The 19663-nt window shown below is 42.1% G+C and overlaps 1 protein-coding gene across 2 annotated transcripts in view; it reads left to right on the top strand.

Annotated features, from left to right (window-relative positions):
• Positions 1-11983: 11983 nt before the first annotated feature.
• PDCD1LG2 (programmed cell death 1 ligand 2) overlaps positions 11984-19663 on the top strand; it is a 77842-nt gene continuing 70162 nt past the window's right edge. The window contains exon 1 of one of the 2 annotated variants that reach the window (XM_034967103.3): positions 11984-12641. In XM_034967103.3, the coding sequence (XP_034822994.1) occupies positions 12545-12641 (97 nt within the window). In that variant the 5' untranslated portion in view covers positions 11984-12544. The remainder of the gene's footprint in view (positions 12642-19663) is intronic. The other variant, XM_034967104.3, reaches the window with a different exon arrangement.

The raw sequence follows: 19663 nt of genomic DNA, 5'->3' as shown, positions 1-19663 counted from the left end.
ATGAAGATTTCTTCCATGTTTTCTTCTAAATCTCTATCATTTTATTTTTCACATTTAGATCTGTAATCCTTCTGGAATTATTTTTTTGCATATGATGTGAGATAGGAGTTAAAATACATTCTCATGTGGACATTCAATTGTCCCTACACCATTTACTGAAAATACCATCCTTTCCCCCACTATACTGCAGTGTCACCTTTCTCATAAACTAGTTGACTATATCTATACCTATGTCTCTATCTATATCTGTCTACCTACCTGTCTATATCTGTTTATGGAGTCTGTTCTATTACATTGATCAGCTCATTTGTTTTTTTTTTGTTTAGAAAATTTTGCTAAAGCAGTATTAATGAGTTTGAATCTTGCCTCTTGGGGCTGTGACAACACTTCAGGTTGTGATTCTTCACCTGCAGCCCTATCCATGCCATGGCAACCACCGAGGCATCCATCCTGTGGTTATCTATGCAATGCATAATAAAGACAACCTCAGCTGGCCTCGGCGGCTCACGTCTGTAATCCCAGCACTTTGGGAGGCCAAGGCAGGCAGATCACTTGAGCACAGGAGTTCGAGACTAGCCTGAGTAACACGGCAAAACCCCATCTCTCCAAAAAATAAAAAAATTAGCTGAGCATGGTGGCATGCGCCTGTAATCCCAGCCACTCAGGAAGCAGAGGTGGGAGGATTTCTTGAACCTGGGCTATCGAGGCTGCAGTGAGCCGAGATCGCGCCACTGCACTCCAGCCTCGATGACAGAGTGAGACTCTGTCAGAAAAAAAAAAAAAAAGATAACCTCTATCTCCCACTGCTTTCCCTTCCCACCCTCACCCCAAGTTTCTGTCATTTCTTTGAATATGTTATTTGACTTTCCACACGTATAAAAGTACACTTGTATCATTTATTTTAGGTATTGGATATCTTCCCTTCCTTGTGTATTATTTTAAAAGCAGCTGAATAAAGAATTTAGCTTGGTTTTTTTTTGTTGTTGTTGTTGTTGTTTTGATTTTTTGTTTTTTGAGACGGAGTCTCGCTCCATTGCCCAGGCTGGAGTTCAGTGACATGATCTCAGCTCACTGCAACCTCTGCCTCACAGGTTCAAGCGATTCTCCTGCCTCAGCCTCCTGAGTAGCTGGGACTACAGGTGCATGCCACCACGCTCGGCTAATTTCTTTTTTTTTTTTGTATTTTTAGTAGAGACGGGGTTTAATGTAGCCTTCAAATAATTTTTTTAACTATAAATTCAGTGGCTTTTGATTTTTCAAAAAGAGTCTCCACTCTTACCTAAAACTACAATGGGTATTTGAATTCTAGAAGGAGGTGATTTTATTCCAAACTGATAATCACTATAAAACATTATGTCTTTTCTACTGGAAATAGAAATACAGTGTATATAGATGTTTGTTAGACATCTCTAATAAAAAAAATGAGTATTGCATATAACTGAGCCTTCCTAGAGTGTTTGCCCACAGCCACAGTGTTATAGCAGTTCATATTATCTCTCTCACAGTCACATGTTAGAAGTAGAGTCATGTAGCAGTATGCAAGCAAATCCCCTGTTGGGATGCCTGTTGGCTTCAGATTAGCTCACTTACTGGGCAAAACAGAGACTATGGGCAATGCCCAACATTTCCTCATTTCTCATAATGGCTTATCAAATTCCCAGTCACAAGAGCTAAAACCTTAGAACAATCTTTTACTCCTCCCTCTTCCCCATGGCACAGCTTTAACATTGACTGAAGCTTCTTTTATAGAATTGTTTCTCCGGTTCCTTTTTTGTGAATTTATTGTTACTATTCTCTCTCAAACTTCATATAGGATGTTGACAGTGACTTAAGCAATAAGAAAGATTATCACATAAAACAAAACAAAACAAACAAACAACAGCAACAACAACAAAATATATATATATACACACACACAGGTAGGATGGCCCTGTCCCTGCTTCTCTGCGATCCTCTTTGTTCTACCCTACTGGTGGATCTATACCCAAGCTGGCAGCAAGACAGCTTGGCAGTTCCAGGTTGCACCTAGCAGACCACATCTCATGTCTCACTGGCCAGAGTCAGGTCACATACCCATCTTTAAGACAGTTGTTGGCAAGGATTTACCCTGGAGCCAGGGATGAAACCATCTTCCCCTGAGTCACATGGGAAAGGACACCTGAACAAAATCAGCATCTTGTCACCATAGGGAATGGGCTCTGAATGCTGGTGGATAATCAACAGTGTCAGCTCCAGACTCTAACCACTTCACTTAGATAACTGCAGCCACCTCTTAACTGTGGTCCCTGCCTCCAGTTTTTGGCTCCATTTTCTCAACATGTATAATGAAGCCAGTACAATTCTCCTTAAACACACTGCTGTCATGACAGCACTTTCTTGGTCAGGGGGCCTAGGTGGCTTCACTGTGACTGATGGGCAAAATTCGAACACCTTGGCCTCCCCATTCAAGATGTCCATAACCAGACTCCAACCTATCCCTTACCCTTCCTTCTCCCTAGTTCCTTACAACAGGGGTGGTAGTAAATATATCAGGCTTTGTGGACCATGTGGTCTCTGTCACAATTACAGTAGTATTCCCCTCATCTGTGCAGTACAATAAGTTGTTCTGAGAAGAAGAAGGGGAAAGAGAGAGAGACCACATTCATACCACTTTTATTACAGTACGTTGTTATAATTGTCCTTTTTTTTTTTTTTTTTAACTCTTGTCTTGCTATGTTGCCCAAGCTGGTCTTGAACTCCTGGGCTCAAGTAATCCACACACCTCGGCCTCCCAAAGGGCTGGAATTACAGGCACAAGCCACTGCACCTGGCCCGAATTGTTCTATTTTATTAGTAGTAATTGTTGTTAATCTCTTACTGGGCCTAATGTATAAACTTTATCTTTTCTTTGCTTATCTGTCTTTCCACAAGTATATAAGTATACTTTTACCATTTATTTTATGTATTGGATATCTCTCTAAACAAATCACAGGTATGTATGCATAGGAAAAAACACAGTATGTGTAGGGTTTGGTACTATGCACAGTTTCAGGCATCCACTTGGGGATCTTGGAACATAACCCCTGCAGATAAGGAGAGGACTACTGTAGTCAATTCTTCCCTTGTAGTGCAAAAGCAGCCATGCACAATACAATACAAATGAATGTGACTGTATTCCAATAAAACTTTATTTACGAAACAGGCAGTAAACTAGATTTGGCCCACAGGACACACTTTAACAATCCCTGCCTTACATGAAATCCCTTACTCCACTAGGCCCTAAGTTGGTAAAATCAACACTTCATTGGAGCCACAAAGATGACAAGATAATGGTATGGGGAAGTCCTACCTATACAGGACATCTGGCAGGGTCCGGGCTTCATGTCTGACATATCGTCAAGAGTTACATTGGCAATGAGACTAGTTTTCATAAATTTATTCAGTTTGATCATTCGGCTGATTCAAAGATCAAAAGATCCTTTAGGGCTGTGTTTTCTGGCCTTTTTAAGGCTGTGGTACATGGATTTGTTAGGCTAACTGAGACAAATAAATGAGTTTGTCTCTTCACTATGCTGATAATACCTTGGCAAGTCATCAGTCAAGCTCTTTTTCTCACCCTTACCCCCAGATCTACACCCTGCTCCTACAATCTTATCTCTGTCTCCTTCTCCCTTCTAAAAGAAACCTGATGAAACAAAAAGAAGAAACCCAGAGATAATAATACACCCAAGATCATACTGATAGACCTACATGTGCCAAACATTGGTTGAGAAATAATGTCTTGTGATCCACAATAATCAGTACCAAAAATCCAAGTACTTCATGCGGTCTTAGGAAACAAATATGTTGGAAAGGCTAAGGCTTGGCTTATTTAGTTACCTTGTTGTTTTAGACCTACATAAACTAAGAGTGTAAATAGTAACCTGATTAAAAATAAGGACTTTAGGGTTAGTTTATCTGGGTTTGAATTCTGGCTCTGCTGCTTCCTGTTTATCTGACCTTCGGTAAGTTACTTAACTTCTTTGTGTCTCTATTTCTTCATCTACGTATCTGACCCAGAGAGTTGTTAGGATAATTATGTGAGTTAATATGCGCAAAAATTTAAAAATAGGGCCTATCACATTGTTAACAGCATATATGAGTTGGTAAAAGGATATATATATATATATGTTGCGTCTTTGGCATGGAGTAAAATTCATATAAACAAAAAAAACAGAGTGAATATTCACTTAGGCAGGCAGTCTGCTCCATGTAATCATTCAAGGATTCAGATAGACAACAGCTCTGCCATCTTCAACATGTGGTCTTCAAATTTTCCCTGGAGGTCTCCATACAGTGAAATAGACTAGAAGGGCATACAGAATCTCAGTGGGAGATTTTTATGCGCTAGATTTAGGAATGATGCGCATAATTTCCTTTCACATTCCATTAGTTAGAATTCAGTCACATGACCATAACCTAATCCCAAGGGAGACTGGGAAATGTAGTGTAGCTTCCCAGGAGGAAGAGGCGTATGTAGATTTGATGGAAGACCTATCAGAATTGGTTATAACTGAGTATCTGGACAACACCATATTGGTGCTGGTATCCTAGCAAGAAAAGCGCACATTGAATTGCAGTATCTATAGTGCCATTAGCCTTTCACGAAGTTATTTTAATAAAACAACTTTTTTGAAACTAGTTATTAAATACGGTCTAAAAATAATGATGAGGAACTCTTTATTTCATTACCTAGTGTGCTTTCTAAAGAACACTAGGAAAAATTTCCCTTTGACCTTAATACAAACACACAAACACAAAATAGTTGTGTTTCCCCAAGTGAAAAGTTGCTTTGCTTTGCCCCTGCTCCCCAAATCTTGGAAATATTATTAATTGTTTAACTGTCCAAGCTTGGCTTAGAAAGCTTAGAATCAATTTTATTCTTTCACTCAACTAATTTACTGAGCATTTACTACATGTCAAACTTCAAGCTAGACACTGAGGATTCAAGAGGGAACAAGACAGACATGGTTCTTGCCCTCATGGAATTCACATTCTAATAAGGGGTCAAGGAAGTGGATGTGTGGAAACATATAATGAATAAACAAATGACTATATAAATGCAGCAATACCAATCAATAAGGGACCAAGCTAAATAATTGCCAAATTGGGAACCAATTTTAAATGGGATGGCTGGGACAGGGGCTTCTTCAAAAAGGTTGAATTTAAACTGAGCCAGCCATACAAAAGGGCGTACCCCCAGCAGGCGGTACAATGTGCACAGAAGCTTTGATGAGAGATTGAGTTAAGGAGTTCAAGGGCTAGAAAGGAGGCCAGGGTGACTAGAGAGTGGAGAGCAGAGCAGGGAGGGGCACAAGATGAGACTGTGCATCATGCAGGCCCCTGACAGCCATGGTGAAGAGTCCAAATTCTGTTCTAAATGCGGTGGGAAGTGGTTGCAAGTTTTTGTTTGTTTGTTTTCGTTTTTGTTTTGAGACAAGAGTCTCGCTCTGTCACCAGGCTGGAGTGTAGTGGTGCAATCTCGGCTCACTGCAACATCTGCCCCTCGAGTTCAAGCGATTCTCCTGCCTCAGCCTCCCAAGTGGCTGGCACTGCAGGTGCACACCACCACGCCCAGCTAATTTTTGTATTTTTAGTAGAGACGGGGTTTCACCATGCTGGCCAGGATGGTTTCGATCTCTTGACCTTGTGATCCACCCGCCTCGGCCTCCCAAAGTGCTGGGATTACAGGCGTGAGCCACCGTGCCCGGTCAGTTGCAAGTTTTAAGTAAGGGGAAATGATTGATCCAGCTTGTGTTATGAGATCATTTGGGCTGCAGTGTGGAGGAAGAACTAAAAGGACATGGGAGCAGGAGGACAGCCAGGTGATGGGTGTCGTAAGCCTGGGAAATGTGATGGTAATACAAGCATGTCAAGCCCGCAGATCCTGACAGCAAGCATGCCTTCCTGACTTGTGCCCGGGGAGAGGAGGTGACAGTGATTCTGACCTCTTCTTATTTCCCTCCCTTTCTAGCGCCACTTTTCTGAGCTTTTTTACTGTATGTTATGTACACCGTATGCTGTATGCTGTATGCTGTATCTAACAGCCCTTGTAAACAGCCTTAAATCCTTTCTAAACATCCTGGATAGTCCTAGAATCCTAGAATATGGATTCTTTCTTGGTTTCAAAACTGATTTCATTATATTGCATGGAAAGAAGAAATGTCTTTATTGTAGAGTGTTGGTATTTCTGGGTAGGTTGATTCAAAGATTAAGTTGTGAGGGCAGTTGGGACTTTTAGAGAAAGTGGATCTAGAAAATCTAAATTGTTACTAAGAAATATTGATGAATGTAGGTCATGGAGCTCAGAAAGAAGTTTCTCTTTGATATTTTTCCTAAACTATGTGAAAGGGAAGCAATGGGAAATTTCGTGAACGGAGTCAGGAAAGCCTCAAGTTGGGTGGCTAGGAAGGGTAGAGGAGTTGCTATTAGGGAACCGAGGAGTGAATGTGGAGATGGTGAAGTGAGACAGGAGCTACTTCCTCAAAAGTCAGGACGGTTATGAGAATGCTCTGGTTTGAACGTCAAGATGTTACTGGAAATGAATAACTACAAATACACGCATGTTCATGCACACACACATACACAAACACATGAAGCTATTGAAAAGAATATGCAGCAAATGTGTTTTGTAAGTGAGCTTGTATCTAGTTGAAGTACCATGATTATCTTTAAAATCTCTTGCTAGAAGAGGAATGTTGACTGCCCAGTGTGGGTGTGGATAGGGAATGAATATCCTCGCTGTGGTATCCATAATTGAAATGCACTGTGCCTCATCTCCAGACCAGCCCTTACAGCAGTGCCAATCTCCTTCTTGTCCACTGCACAATAGCTCGCTGACTCTGCCTACTCTTTGGTCAGTTTCCTGGATATCCTTGTCTCTTCATTCTTAGTACATCACATCATTACTCAGGCCTCTTGCCTGGGCCCCTGGCAGCTTTAGGTACCTCATTCAGCGCAACTGTTTTCCTGTTTTCTTGAGCAGTGAGGTCATAATTTCATGACCTTGGATACACATTGCGTGAAGTAAAATGTTTATTAAGTCAGATGAATTAATAACATTTTCAGGAAGCTCATAATTGATGGAGACAAATTACATATGTACGATACATCAACACACACACACACACAGAATGTGCACACTCAGGAGAGATTAATAGTGTGTATGTTTATTAGATATAAAGCAGCTGTAGCCTATGAAGAAAGGACAGAAGAAACAGCGAGGTACAGGAACTAGAGTCGACAAAGAAGAAAAGCAAAGATGCCCACATACATCCTACTTTTAATGCAAAGCTTGTCTCTGCTGGATAACATCACAAATCCCCCAACTAAAATCACCAATTGTTCTGTCCCTAAAGATATCTTTCTAGTTCTCAATCCCAGGCCAGGTGGGGCTCTATTTAACTCTCTTTTATTTAATCCACTTTTGATCACTCTTAGGAAGTTTCACTTTACTCAACAAGCTCAAGATTGATCACCCTTGACTTTATCTGTTTATCTTAGGAGTGTTTGGTTGAAGACAGAACCACAGATGCCCATTATTACTATGATTATCATAACAATAAAGAGGAGCAATAGTAAATAAAGGAAACCCAGAGCCAGATTATGGGGACTTAAATCTGTTTTCCCACTTTTGTGATGTTCGACCTTCAGCAAATTATCTACCTTCTCTATGCCTCCGTTTCCCTATTCATAAAATGGAAACAATGAAAGTACCTACCTCCTAGGGTTTTTGTGAGAGTTAAATGGGTTCATACACATAAAGTACTTGGATCTGCCCTGGCAATATTTAGACCTCTGTGAATAGTAACCTGTACTACTGCGTTTCAGTTAGGAATGACTAAATGTTGCGGCAAACTGCACATTCTGTTGACCCTTCCTGGTCACTGCTCACCCATCCCAAGCCTGTGTAATACAATATTCAACTCTGAAACTGCATCTAAGGTGGCCAGGAAGGAAAGCTGGAGGGAAATGTGTAGACCAGCTGACCTCTATTTTAGGTTGAAGGTCCAGGCATTTCCTCCCCTTTCTCTACCTGTGAGAGGAGCCAACCAGAGCTGGCCAAGCCATGATGCAGTCCCTCGTGTGGCCATTTCCTTCCCAGCCTCTATTCATCTTTTACCACTCTCTAGCAGCAGAAGCTGGTGGGTTGTGGTTACCACTCTTGTTTGTTGCCCCACATCCCAGCTTCATTTTCTCAGGATCACTGCCAGGCAATAAGGAAAGTTTGGGGCCTGAAAAAATCTGCCCCAGGCCTGTGTAGAGCAAAATACCCTTGGACATTATACCGGCAGAAGGTTCCTCAAAATTATGTGACATTTTTCAGCTGATCGAACTTCCCTAACCTGACTTCCTGGAAAAGCCAAGAATTCAGAGAAAATGTAGGGCACTGACGAACCAACGAAGAGGTCAGTAAATTCTCCCGGAGTCCCCACTCAGGTCTGAAAAATGTTGTGTGAAACCTGTGGGTAGGGATAGCCTCCAAATATTTGCCCTCCCACAACTGTCCATAGGCCTAGTTGCCCTACCATAGCTACATCCCAAATTGTTGCAAAAGCCATAAAGCCACATCCATGTAGATTCTGCCAAACCAGCTAACTGGCCAATCTGTTTTCCCACAATATGAGTTACCTTACTGGGATGTGTGTCTTCAGGTATATGCACTTGGATCCAGTTACAGCAAGTTACCCCAAGGAAATAATCAGACAAGGGCATAGAGCTGATTGTGAAGGGTCATTCATGGTGCCCATGGTTTTGTAATATCAACACTTACAAATTCGAAGCAATCTACATTGCCATCACTAGGGGATGGCTTAAACAAATTATGGCATACCCATACAATAAAATATTTATCAGTCTTTATAAATAATCATGGGGTGTGTAATTACCAACATGGAAAAATGCCCATGATACCCTTGAAAAGTGATAAAACAGTTCACTGAATTACATTCTGATATAATCGTACTTATTAAAATTGCATTCATCAATGAGAACACTTGGACACAGGAAGGGGGACATCACACACTGGGGCCTGTTGTGCGGTAGGGGGAGGGGGGAGGGATAGCATTAGGAGATATACCTAATGTAAATGACGAGTTAATGGGTGCAGCACACCTACATGGCACATGTATACATATGTAACAAACCTGCACGTTGTGCACATGTACCCTAGAACTTAAAGTATAATAATAATAATTAATTAATTAATTAAATTGCATTCATATGAATGGTACCTATTAAAATTGCATTGATATGCAATTTTAATAGGTACCATTATATCAGAATGTGTCCAGGGATCTATAGAGAATTATGTTCACAAAAATACTGACAGCAATTATCTCTGTGGTTGAGTATTTGGGTAATATTTACTGTTATTTTTTACTTTTTTTTGGTATTTAAAAAACACTTAGCAATGATACAATGTGCTATCTGAAAAAAACTAAACTTTTTAAAATATAAATTTGAGGGGAAAATGAACTAAGTTAGTAATGTTTTGGGAATAAGATCATGGGTTGGCCACACCAAGCAGGTAATGGCATAAGGATAAGATAATTAACATTTATTAAGCACTTATTACATGCCAGCAGGCCCTGTTCTAAGCACTTTCCGTGTATCAACTCATTTCATTTGCACAACTCCACAAAGCAAGCCTTTTATGGTGCCCATTTTACAGATAATGAAATGAAACAGGCACCAAGAGAGGAAGCCAGTTGTTTGAAGTCTTACGGCTGGCAGGAGGTGAAACAGAGATTTAGACAGAGGTCTGCTTCCAAAATCTCTGAGCGTGACCCCTGTGCTCCCCTGCATAGGGCTGGCTTTCCTGCAGGGGAGGAGGGAAGGTGCTGAGGTCAGAGGAGGAGAGAGGAATGATGGAGGGAGTGGAGAGGGCAGAGGTGGCTGCTGACAATGAGGAACAAGACACTGTCCTCTTCCCCCTGCAGTTCCTGAAGGATCTTCATTCTCCCACTGGCCACCTGTTTACCTAACCCCTCTAAAGCCTCAGTTTCCTCTTTTGTAAAGCGAGGGAGCCTTCTCAGGCCATTCACCTTAATTAGTTCCTCTCTATGCCATATAAAGTCCTAGAAGCCAGTTCTGCTGTGGCACATATGCAGCCACCACCATCATCACCAGCATCCCACTTCTGGCTGAGAGACGCAGGCCCCAGTGTCTCCCAGTGCGCAAGTTGTCAGAGCAGGCTGGAAGAGAATTGGGCATTCTCTGTCTCTGCTGTAGAATGACCACCCTGAAGGATAATTCTGCTCACTTGTTATTCTCCTCACTGGACAGGAGCCCCTGGAAGCAGAGACAATATCTGATGCACCTCTGCATTCCCACTACCTGGAACATAAAGTCGCTCAATAAATAAACATCCTCTGTTGAATGAATAACTGGGAAGTACAGCCATGTGGCCTTATGATTCCAGAGTAACAAGTAGGAAAAGCAACACTTGCATATTAATTTCTTTATTTTTTGTTTCTGTTTTCTACCTTATCTGGCACAGAGTTCAGAGTAGGTACAGTCATTAAAGAAGTCACTGATTTTTAACATGCCACTTAAGCAAAAGGAGCAAGAAGGCCCTATTTATGTTGATCAACTAATTCAAGAAATTCTGGGCTTTTGTTTTTTCTTTGCTTTTTTCTTTTTCTTTCTTTTTTTTTTTTTTTTGAGACAGGGTTTCACTCCTGTTGCCCAGGCTGGAGTGCAATGGTGCGATCTTGGCTCACTGCAGCCTACCAGGCTAAAGAAATTCTCCTGCCTCAGCCTCCCGAGTAGCTGGGACTACAGGCACATGCCACTGCACCCAGCTAATTTTTGTATTTTTTGTAGAGATAGGGTTTCACCATGCTGCCCAGGCTGGTCTTGAATTCCTGACCTCAAATGATCTACCCACCTTGGCCATCCAAAGTGCTGGGATTACAGGTGTGAGCCACCACACCCAGCCAAATTCTAGGCTTTCTATATAAATTACAAAATGTAATTTACAAAACTCTGTTCAGACATTTTATCACCAAGGCAGAGAGTGGTCAAATCACAGAGCTAGTAAGGAGTAGAACCAAATCCAGCTTCTCTGCCCTTGGTGTCAACTGCTTTTTCTACTTTCCACATAGCTCCACCCCTCCAGCCAGTCACAATGGTTTCTAAAAGTGGACCTGCCTTTGCAGTTATTCATTCAACAGAGGATGTTTATTTATTAAGCGACTTTATGTTTCAGGTAGTGGGAATGCAGAGGTGCATCAGATATTGTCTCTGTTTCCAGGGTCTCCTGTCCAGTGAGGAGAACAACAAGTGAGCAGAATTATCCCTCAAGGTGGTCTTTCTACAGCAGAGACCTGCCTTAATTCTGTTGCCTTAGGTGAGATCAACTTACTTCTGCATGCTTCCATTTCTCCTCCCCCTTGGTAGATTGAGAATCATGGTATCAGCTCTTCTTAGTGAAAGAAAATCTAAGAAACATAGACAGGTGTCCACATCTTGAAGTAGCTGAAGTTTGTCTTTGGGTTCTCACCTTCCTTTTCTCCCTCTTGCTTACTTCCCTTCAAGGATTGCTGCCATCAGTGTCATCAAACCCAGGGATTCCCTAATGCTGATCCACCAATTAGAGCACGGCTGGTTACTACAGAACCACTGATGAGTTTCAAAAAATGCAGACTTCTGGACCCCACCCTTGGAGATTTTGAATCAGGAGGTCTTAGGTAGTGCCCAGGCACCTCTATGTTTCAGGTTCCCCAGGGGATTCTAACCTGCAGCCATATTGGGGAACCACTGACCTAACACGACAACATGAGTGAGCTGTCTCAACTGTATTGAAAGTGATAAATCATCATTTCACTTTAAAAAGAAAAAAATATGAGCTGAAACCAAAGTCATTGTGAGAACCTTTCATTTCCTTTACCTGAGTTTGAATTCAGGTTTCCTTTACTTGAGTTTGAGTTTAGAAGTCTTCTATACTTGGTCCAAGCATTTTTACGGAGATTGCCAAGGTCTTAAGGCAAACAGACTTAAGACCTGTCCTCAGTTTAGTCCTGGGAACATGCTGTAACCCTGATCAGCCCTGGCTAGGGGGCCCCTGGGAAACTGGCTGGCTCTGGAGATCCTTCAGGCCAGAGTTGCTGGGAACCACACCAGGTTCATCTTACACAATGCCTAGGGGGCCCCTGGGAAACTGGCTGGCTCTGGAGATCCTTCAGGCCAGAGTTGCTGGGAACCACACCGGGTTCATCTTACACCATGCCTAGGTGCTGGGGTCCAACAGTCTTGTCTCCTCTGGCTTCCCAGAGCCAGAACTAGGAAGACGAGAAGGCTTTGGGATATGGCTGGCTTCCAGAGACTGAATCAGCTACTCATATTCTCAAGACGGAGGCGGGTAGGCCTGACACAGAAGGGTCAGGAGGCTGCTAGAATCTATGACAGGCCAGGAACAGCGCTGAGGCAGCAGAAACTCCGAGAAAGCAGAAGTCACCAGAAAGAGAAAAGAAGTTCAAAGTAGAGGGAAAGACTGAGGAAATCAGCAGGGCGAGTCGAACAGATGAGATGGGCAAAGAGAAGCAGATATGAGCTGAGGGAGAGAGACTCAATGAACCACGAGAGGTGGGCAAAGAAAGCAGCCAGTCCTGAGGTTTCAGGTTAGTGCCACCTTGTTTCTGACAGTTTGGGTCCTGCCCATCCTTTCTTTTTTTTTTTTTTTTAAGTGATTGTTGGTTGTTTTTATTATTATTATTATTATACTTTAAGTTCTAGGGTACATGTGCACAACGTGCAGGTTTGTTACATATGTATACATGTGCCATATTGGTGTGCTGCACCCATTAACTCATCATTAAACATTAGGTATATCTCCTCATGCTATCCCTCCCCCCGTCCCCACCCCACAACAGGCCCCAGTGTGTGATGTTCCCCTTCGTGTGTCCATGTGTTCTCATTGTTCAATTCCCACCTATGAGCGAGAACATGTGGTGTTTGGTTTTTTGTCCTTGCAATAGTTTGCTGAGAATTATGGTTTCCAGCTTCATCCATGTCCCTACAAAGGACATGCACTCATCCTTTTTTATGGCTGCATAGTAGTCCATGGTGTATATGTGCCACATTTTCTTAATCCAGTCTATCACTGTTGGACAATTGGGTTGGTTCCAAGTCTTTGCTATTGTAAATAGTGCCACGATAAACATACGTGTGCATGTGTCTTTATAGTAGCAAGATTTATAATCCTTTGGGTATATACCCAGTAATGGGATGGCTGGGTCAAATGGTATTTCTAGTTCTAGATCCTTAAGGAATAACCACACTGCCTTCCACAATGCTTGAACTAGTTTACAGTCCCAACAAAAGTGTAAAAGTGTTCCTATTTCTCCACATCCTCTCCAGCACCTGTTGTTTCCTGACTTTTGAATGATCACCATTCTAACTGGTGTGAGATGATATCTCATTATGGATTTGATTTGCATTTCTCTGATGGCCAGTGATGATGAGCATTTTTTCATGTGTCTTTTGGCTGCATAAATGTCTTCTTTTAAGAAGTGTCTGTTCATATCCTTCACCCACTTTTTGATGGGGTTGTTTTTTCTTGTAAATTTGTTTGAGTTCATTGTAGATTCTGGATATTAGCCGTTTGTCAGACGGGTAGATTGTAAAAATGTTCTCCCATTCTGCAGGTTGCCTGTTCACTCTGATGGTAGTTTCTTTTGCCATGCAGAAGCTCTTTAGTTTTATTAGATCCCATTTGTCAATTTTGGCTTTTGTTGCCATTGCTTTTGGTGTTTTAGACATGAAGTCCTTGCCCATGCCTATGTCCTGAATGGTATTGCTTAGGTTTTCTTCTAGGGTTTTTATGGTTTTAGGTCTAACATTTAAGTCTTTCATCCATCCTGAATTAATTTTTGTAAAAGGTGTAAGGAAGGGATCCAGTTTCAGCTTTCTACATATGGCTAGCCAGTTTTCCCAGCACCATTTATTAAATAGGGAATCCTTTCCCCATTTCTTGTTTTTGTCAGGTTTGTCAAAGATCAGATAGTTATAGATAGGCTGCATTATTTCTGAGGGCTGCCCATCCTTATATCACCAATTCAATTGAGGAGACTCGACCAAATGTTTTATTTTTCTAATAACTGTTGCCAATAGTATTCTGGGAAATCCTTCTAGCCTGTTGGGCAGTGAGTGACCCTCATCATATATCAGTGCAATTTCATGATTTGTAGATCACTTATTATGACTCAGTCTAGTCCCATGTTTTCTAATAGCTTTTGAGATCTAATTCATATACCATGCAATTCACTCATTTAGAGCAGGGGTTCCCAAACACTGGACTGTGAACCAGTACCCATCCATGGCCTGTTAGGAACTGGGCTGCACAGCAGGAGGTGAGCACCCAGCAAATGAGCATTACCACCTGAGCTCTACCTCCTGTCAGATCAGTGGCAGCATTAGATTCTCAAAGGAGTGCAAATCCTGTTGTAAACTGAGCATGCAATGGATCTACGTTGCTTTTCTTATGAGAATCTAACTAATGCCTGATAATGTGAGGTGGAACAGTTTCATCCCAAAACCATTTCCACCACCCTTCCCACAATGCACAGAAAAATTGTCTACGACGAAACTGGTCCCTGGTGCCGAAAAGGTTGGGGATTGCTGATTTAGAGCATACCTTTCAGTGGTTTTTAGTATATGCACAGAGTTCTGCAACCAACAATATAATTAATTTTGAAATATTTTCATCATCCCAAAATGAAATCCCATCCCTCTAGCAGTCACCCCCTAGTTCCCCTCATTCCTCCCAGTCTTAAGTAATTATTTCCTGTCTCTATGGATTTGCCTATTCTGGACATTTCGTCTAAATGGAATCATACAATATATACAAGCTTTTGTGACAGGCTTCTTTCACATAGCATAATGTTTTCAAGGTTCACACACACTGTATCACGTATCAGGACTGCATTCATTTCTAAAGCTGAGATATATTCCATTGTATGGACATACTGTTTTTTATTGTCTCATTCATCAGTCTCTGGACATCTGGTTTGTTTCCAATTTTTTGATATTAAGAATAATGCTTCTATGAACATTCATGCAGACATTTTTGTGTGTACATTTCATTTCTTTTGAAATATACCTAGGAGTAGAACACTGGGTCACTATGTTTAACATTTTGAGGAAGTGACAGAGTTCATCTCATTTAAAATTCCAATCCCATATTTTACAAATATGAGATATTTTACAAATATCTCTCCTCCCAGAATAGGCGAAACTTATGACCCTGCAATCTTCAAGTTGGGCAGAGAAATGGCTCAGGTCTCGGGCGGTTGCAGTCTAAGGGTAGTGGCCTGTGATAATGGCTGGGGCCTCCCGTGCCTTTGCTTCCTTCTCTTCTGCATCACACGAAGCCATAGTAACTGTTGGGGTTTTTGGTCATCCTTGAGGACTCAGGAGCCTGGGATTTGAATGATACCCCCATTTTCTTCATTCCTGAAAATAAGTCTACAGCCCTTTTCACTCCCCAGGTGTGGGACACCCAGTGAACCTCCCATTTTCAGAAACTTCAGGCAAGAAGCAGGTATTAATCTCTATACAAGGCACTCTCAAACTTTGGAGATATGCGTTTAGCACCCCTTTTCTCTCCCCAAGAATGAGAGGAGACTCAGATAATATACATCCACTCTAGGCTCTCGGAACCTTCTCCCTGTCTCTTAGTCTCCTTCTTACTTGTCTTTGTTCAAGGCCAGTGGGCCAGTTTAATTTCTCTCCTCCTCCTCTCTTCTCTCCTCTCATTTCCTGCCCCCAACCCTGCACCTGAAAGACTCATTGAAGGAATTAGGCCTGACTTAATTTTTTTTATCATATTAACAAAATGATATTTCTTTTTGAAAAATTTATTTTTATTATTTTTAAAGACAGAGTCTTGCTCTGTCACCCTGGCTGGAGTGCAGTGGTGGAATCATAGTTCACTGCAACCTCAAACTCCTGGACTAAAATGATCCTCCCTCCTCAGCCTTTCAAGTAGCTGGGACTATAGGTGTGTGCCACCACTCCTGGCTTTTTAATTATTTTTTTAAATTGACACATAAATAATTATATAGATTTATGGAGTAGAGTGTGCTCTTTCGACACGTCTAAGACGTATTATAATTAAATCATAGTAATTAGCATATCCATCATCTCAAACTTTTATTTCTTTGTGTTGGAAACACTCAAAATCCTCTCTTCTAGCTATTTGAAAATATAGAATACATTGTTGTTAACTGTAGTCACCCTACAGTGCTATAGAGGCCTTACTTAAATTTGACCTTTGTGAGTTCAGTAACTTTTCCTCAACAAGAAGCCATCTACCCAGTTATTTCTTCACTATTCAGTAACATGGGGCAGAAAAAAATACTTAATCAGTGCGCCACATCAATCTGTTACACTTATAATAAATCTCTTTTTATTTTGAAAAGTTCTTTTCTGTGAATAAGCCAAACCTAGACCTCTCTCCTTCTAAGAACAAACAAGTATTTCAGTTGCTCTGGCCAGAACTTCAATTCACACCTTTCCTTCTCTTACTTTGAGACCAGGCCTTTCTTAGCACACAGAGACCAGGTGGGATTGCAAGCCAGGTGTGGACTTTGAGTATGATGACCAGTGACTCACCTCCAGCCCCTGGCTGACCATGACACAAGGGAGGCCAATTTTTGGGCTGGCCCCCATGTGGTCTCCCTCCTCCTCCTCTCCTCCCCCAGCTGCTCATGACCTGCCTGCCCCACCCCAGGAATTCCTTGTCCCCATTTTCTTTTTCATTTGAGACAGAGTCTTGCTCTGTTGCCCAGGCTGGAGTGCAGTGGCACGATCTCAGCTCACTGCAACCTCCGCCTCCTGGGTTCAAGCGATTCTCCTGCCTCAGCCTCCCAAGTAGCTGGGATTACAGGCACCTGCCACCATGCCTGGCTGAGTTTTGTATTTTTTAGTAGGGATGGGGTTTCATCATGTTGGCCAGGCTGATCTCGAACTCCTGACCTCAGGTGATCTGCCTGCCTCGGCCTCCCAAAGTGCTGGGATTTCAGGCGTGAGCCACCGTGCCCGGCCCCCTCTCCCCATTTTCAAGAGATTAAGCTGGTCTTCACCTGCTTCCTTCACATTCCAGATAAACTCACAGCAGATCCCTGCTTCCTGACTTTGGAAACATTGCTAAAGCAGGTTCTAGATAAACTGCTGCCTCCTCATTTCTCACACCTTCCTTAGCTCTTGCTCTTTGCCTGTTTTCCCAAAATTCAAGTGCATTTCTTTCTCATCCTCAAGCTGTATTTTTTTCCCTTATAAAACCAAGCAGAGTGGGAAATACTGGACTTATTTTTTTGGACCTGAAAGCATTAACATTGATTTAGCACCTGCTGTATGACAAGCACTGTTCTAGGTGATTTACATGAATATTTACATCATGTCACATTACAATATATTACATTACATCGCATCACATCACATACATTGTATTGCATCATATTATATTACATTGAACTACATTTGCATTACACTGCATTTGGAGGAAAATATCTTGGGAGGAAAGCACAGAAATGGTTGTAGCATTTCTTACCTACTCTGCCCTACATTCACAGGGTGATCTTGGTTAAGCTCTGTAATCTCTCTTTGTATTAATTTCCCTTCTATAAGATAGGAGGGGCCTCATAGATTGGCTGGTGAGATAATTATTAAACTTATTATATTCTTATTATAGTCTAATAGTTTATGACCAAAATCCTAATTTTCTATTTCCAAGTGACAATGCAATGTTGAAGGGGGTGCCTAATTCTACACACAGACACACACACACAATTTAGCTATGCCTCTCAGGAATCTTCTATTAAAAAGAGAACAAAGCTAAGTTAAATAAATTGCCAGCCAGGCATGGTGGCTGACACCCGTAATCCCAACAATTTGGGAGGCTGAGGTGGATGGATCACTTGAGCTCAGGAGTACAAGACTGTTAGGTTTTGAAGGGAAGGCGAGACTTAAAGAAAGACACACACACATAAGAGGGAAGTTCAACAACAAATGCAGACTTTATATCCAGCATAAAACCTACAGAAGTCAGGGACCAGTCTAATGCCAGTACCTGCTGCTGCTTATAGGCTGGGGCAATTTATAGGTATGGGCAGGAGGGGTCTGGGCAGTATGGCTTGCTGCCTGGCAGGAAATTGATAAGATGGTCCCATGATGAGGCAGTTCTGGTCCTTGTTCAGGCAGGACGTCATCATGGTGTTCCTTGGACCTTTGCCCAGAAGGTCTTTGCCTTCTAGTTTAGCATAAAAAGGAAGAGGGGCATTGTTAATTATCTGGCTGTTTCCTGCTAAATAGGAGCACTGCACTCAGGCTTTGGGTTTTCAGCAGTGGGTGTCCGACTTTAGAGTTGTTTTCCTGGAGGTGCTGATACCAAACTTGGCAGAGAAGAACGGTATCGTGTTTCTATATAGCTGCCTGGACAAGGGAGTTCGGCTTTTGGGAGATAAAGCGGGATATGAAGGTGCGCACACATGGGCCAACTGTCAGTATTATGAGGGAGAAAATTAGGGGCCCTAAGACAGGGGTTACCCAAGGTATCCACTTTAGGAAGGATGACCCGTGCCAACAGTGAATGACTTGATGTTGGATTTCTGCAGCCGTGTAATGGAGCCTGTGGGCTGCGTTGCGAACAATGCCGGCTTCATTAACATAAAAACAGCATTCTTCTTGGACATATACACATGTGCCCCAAGACAAGAATGTTAATCCAAACTGCACCATTTTGTAAGCGCCCTGCTATTTTGCAGACCTTGGTAAAAGTGAAACATTTCATGGGTTTTTGGGCCATGAGAAACATCCTGCCTAACCACTTGACCACAAGGCCCACAAAGGCCCAACTAAAGAAATATCTCTATCATATCTTTCTGGGCAAAGGTCCAAGGAACACCACGATGACATCCCGCCTGAACAAGGACCAGAACTGCCTCATGACGGGAACATCTTATCAATATCCTACCGGGCAGCAAGCCATACTGCCCAGACCCCTCCCGCCCATACCTATAAATTACCCCAGCCTGTAAGCAGCGGTAGGCACTGGCGTTAGGCTGGTCCCCGACTTCTACAGTGTGCATATTTCTTTAACCCTCGCCTTCCCTTCAAAACCTAACAGGGATCAGCCTGGGCAATATGGCAAAATGCCATCTCTGCAAAAAAAATATGAAAATTAGCTGGGTGTGGTGGCACATGGCTGTGGTTCCAGCTACTTGAGAGGCTGAAGTGGTAGGATCGCTTGAGCCCCGCAGGTTGAAGTTGCAGGCAGCCCTGATTATGCCACTGCACTCCAGCCTGAGTGACAGAGTCAGACCCTGTCTCAAATAAATAAATAAATAAAAATAAATGAGAAACACATACAGCCCTTTGTTGATTTCTTTAAATGTTTTCTTCTTGTTATTTTTCAGTAATCTAACTATACTCTCCATTATTGCTTTTAAAAAATTATTTCTGTCTTTACAAAAGTAATTTGTGCTCATGGCAGACTATTTAAAAAACAAAATGAAGCCAAAGAAAGAAAATAAAAATTACCTGCAGGAGAAGGAGGCAAGAGAGCTAACTAGATGCAGCCACGAGAAACACCTCTCACAGAGATCTTCCCAGATTTTCAGAGGGAAGGCATCAAGAGTGGACA

The sequence above is a fragment of the Pan paniscus genome, chromosome 11 (assembly GCF_029289425.2).
Source record: "Pan paniscus chromosome 11, NHGRI_mPanPan1-v2.0_pri, whole genome shotgun sequence".
NCBI classification, from domain to species: Eukaryota; Metazoa; Chordata; class Mammalia; order Primates; family Hominidae; genus Pan; species Pan paniscus.
This window is presented reverse-complemented; position numbering and strand designations above follow the sequence as displayed.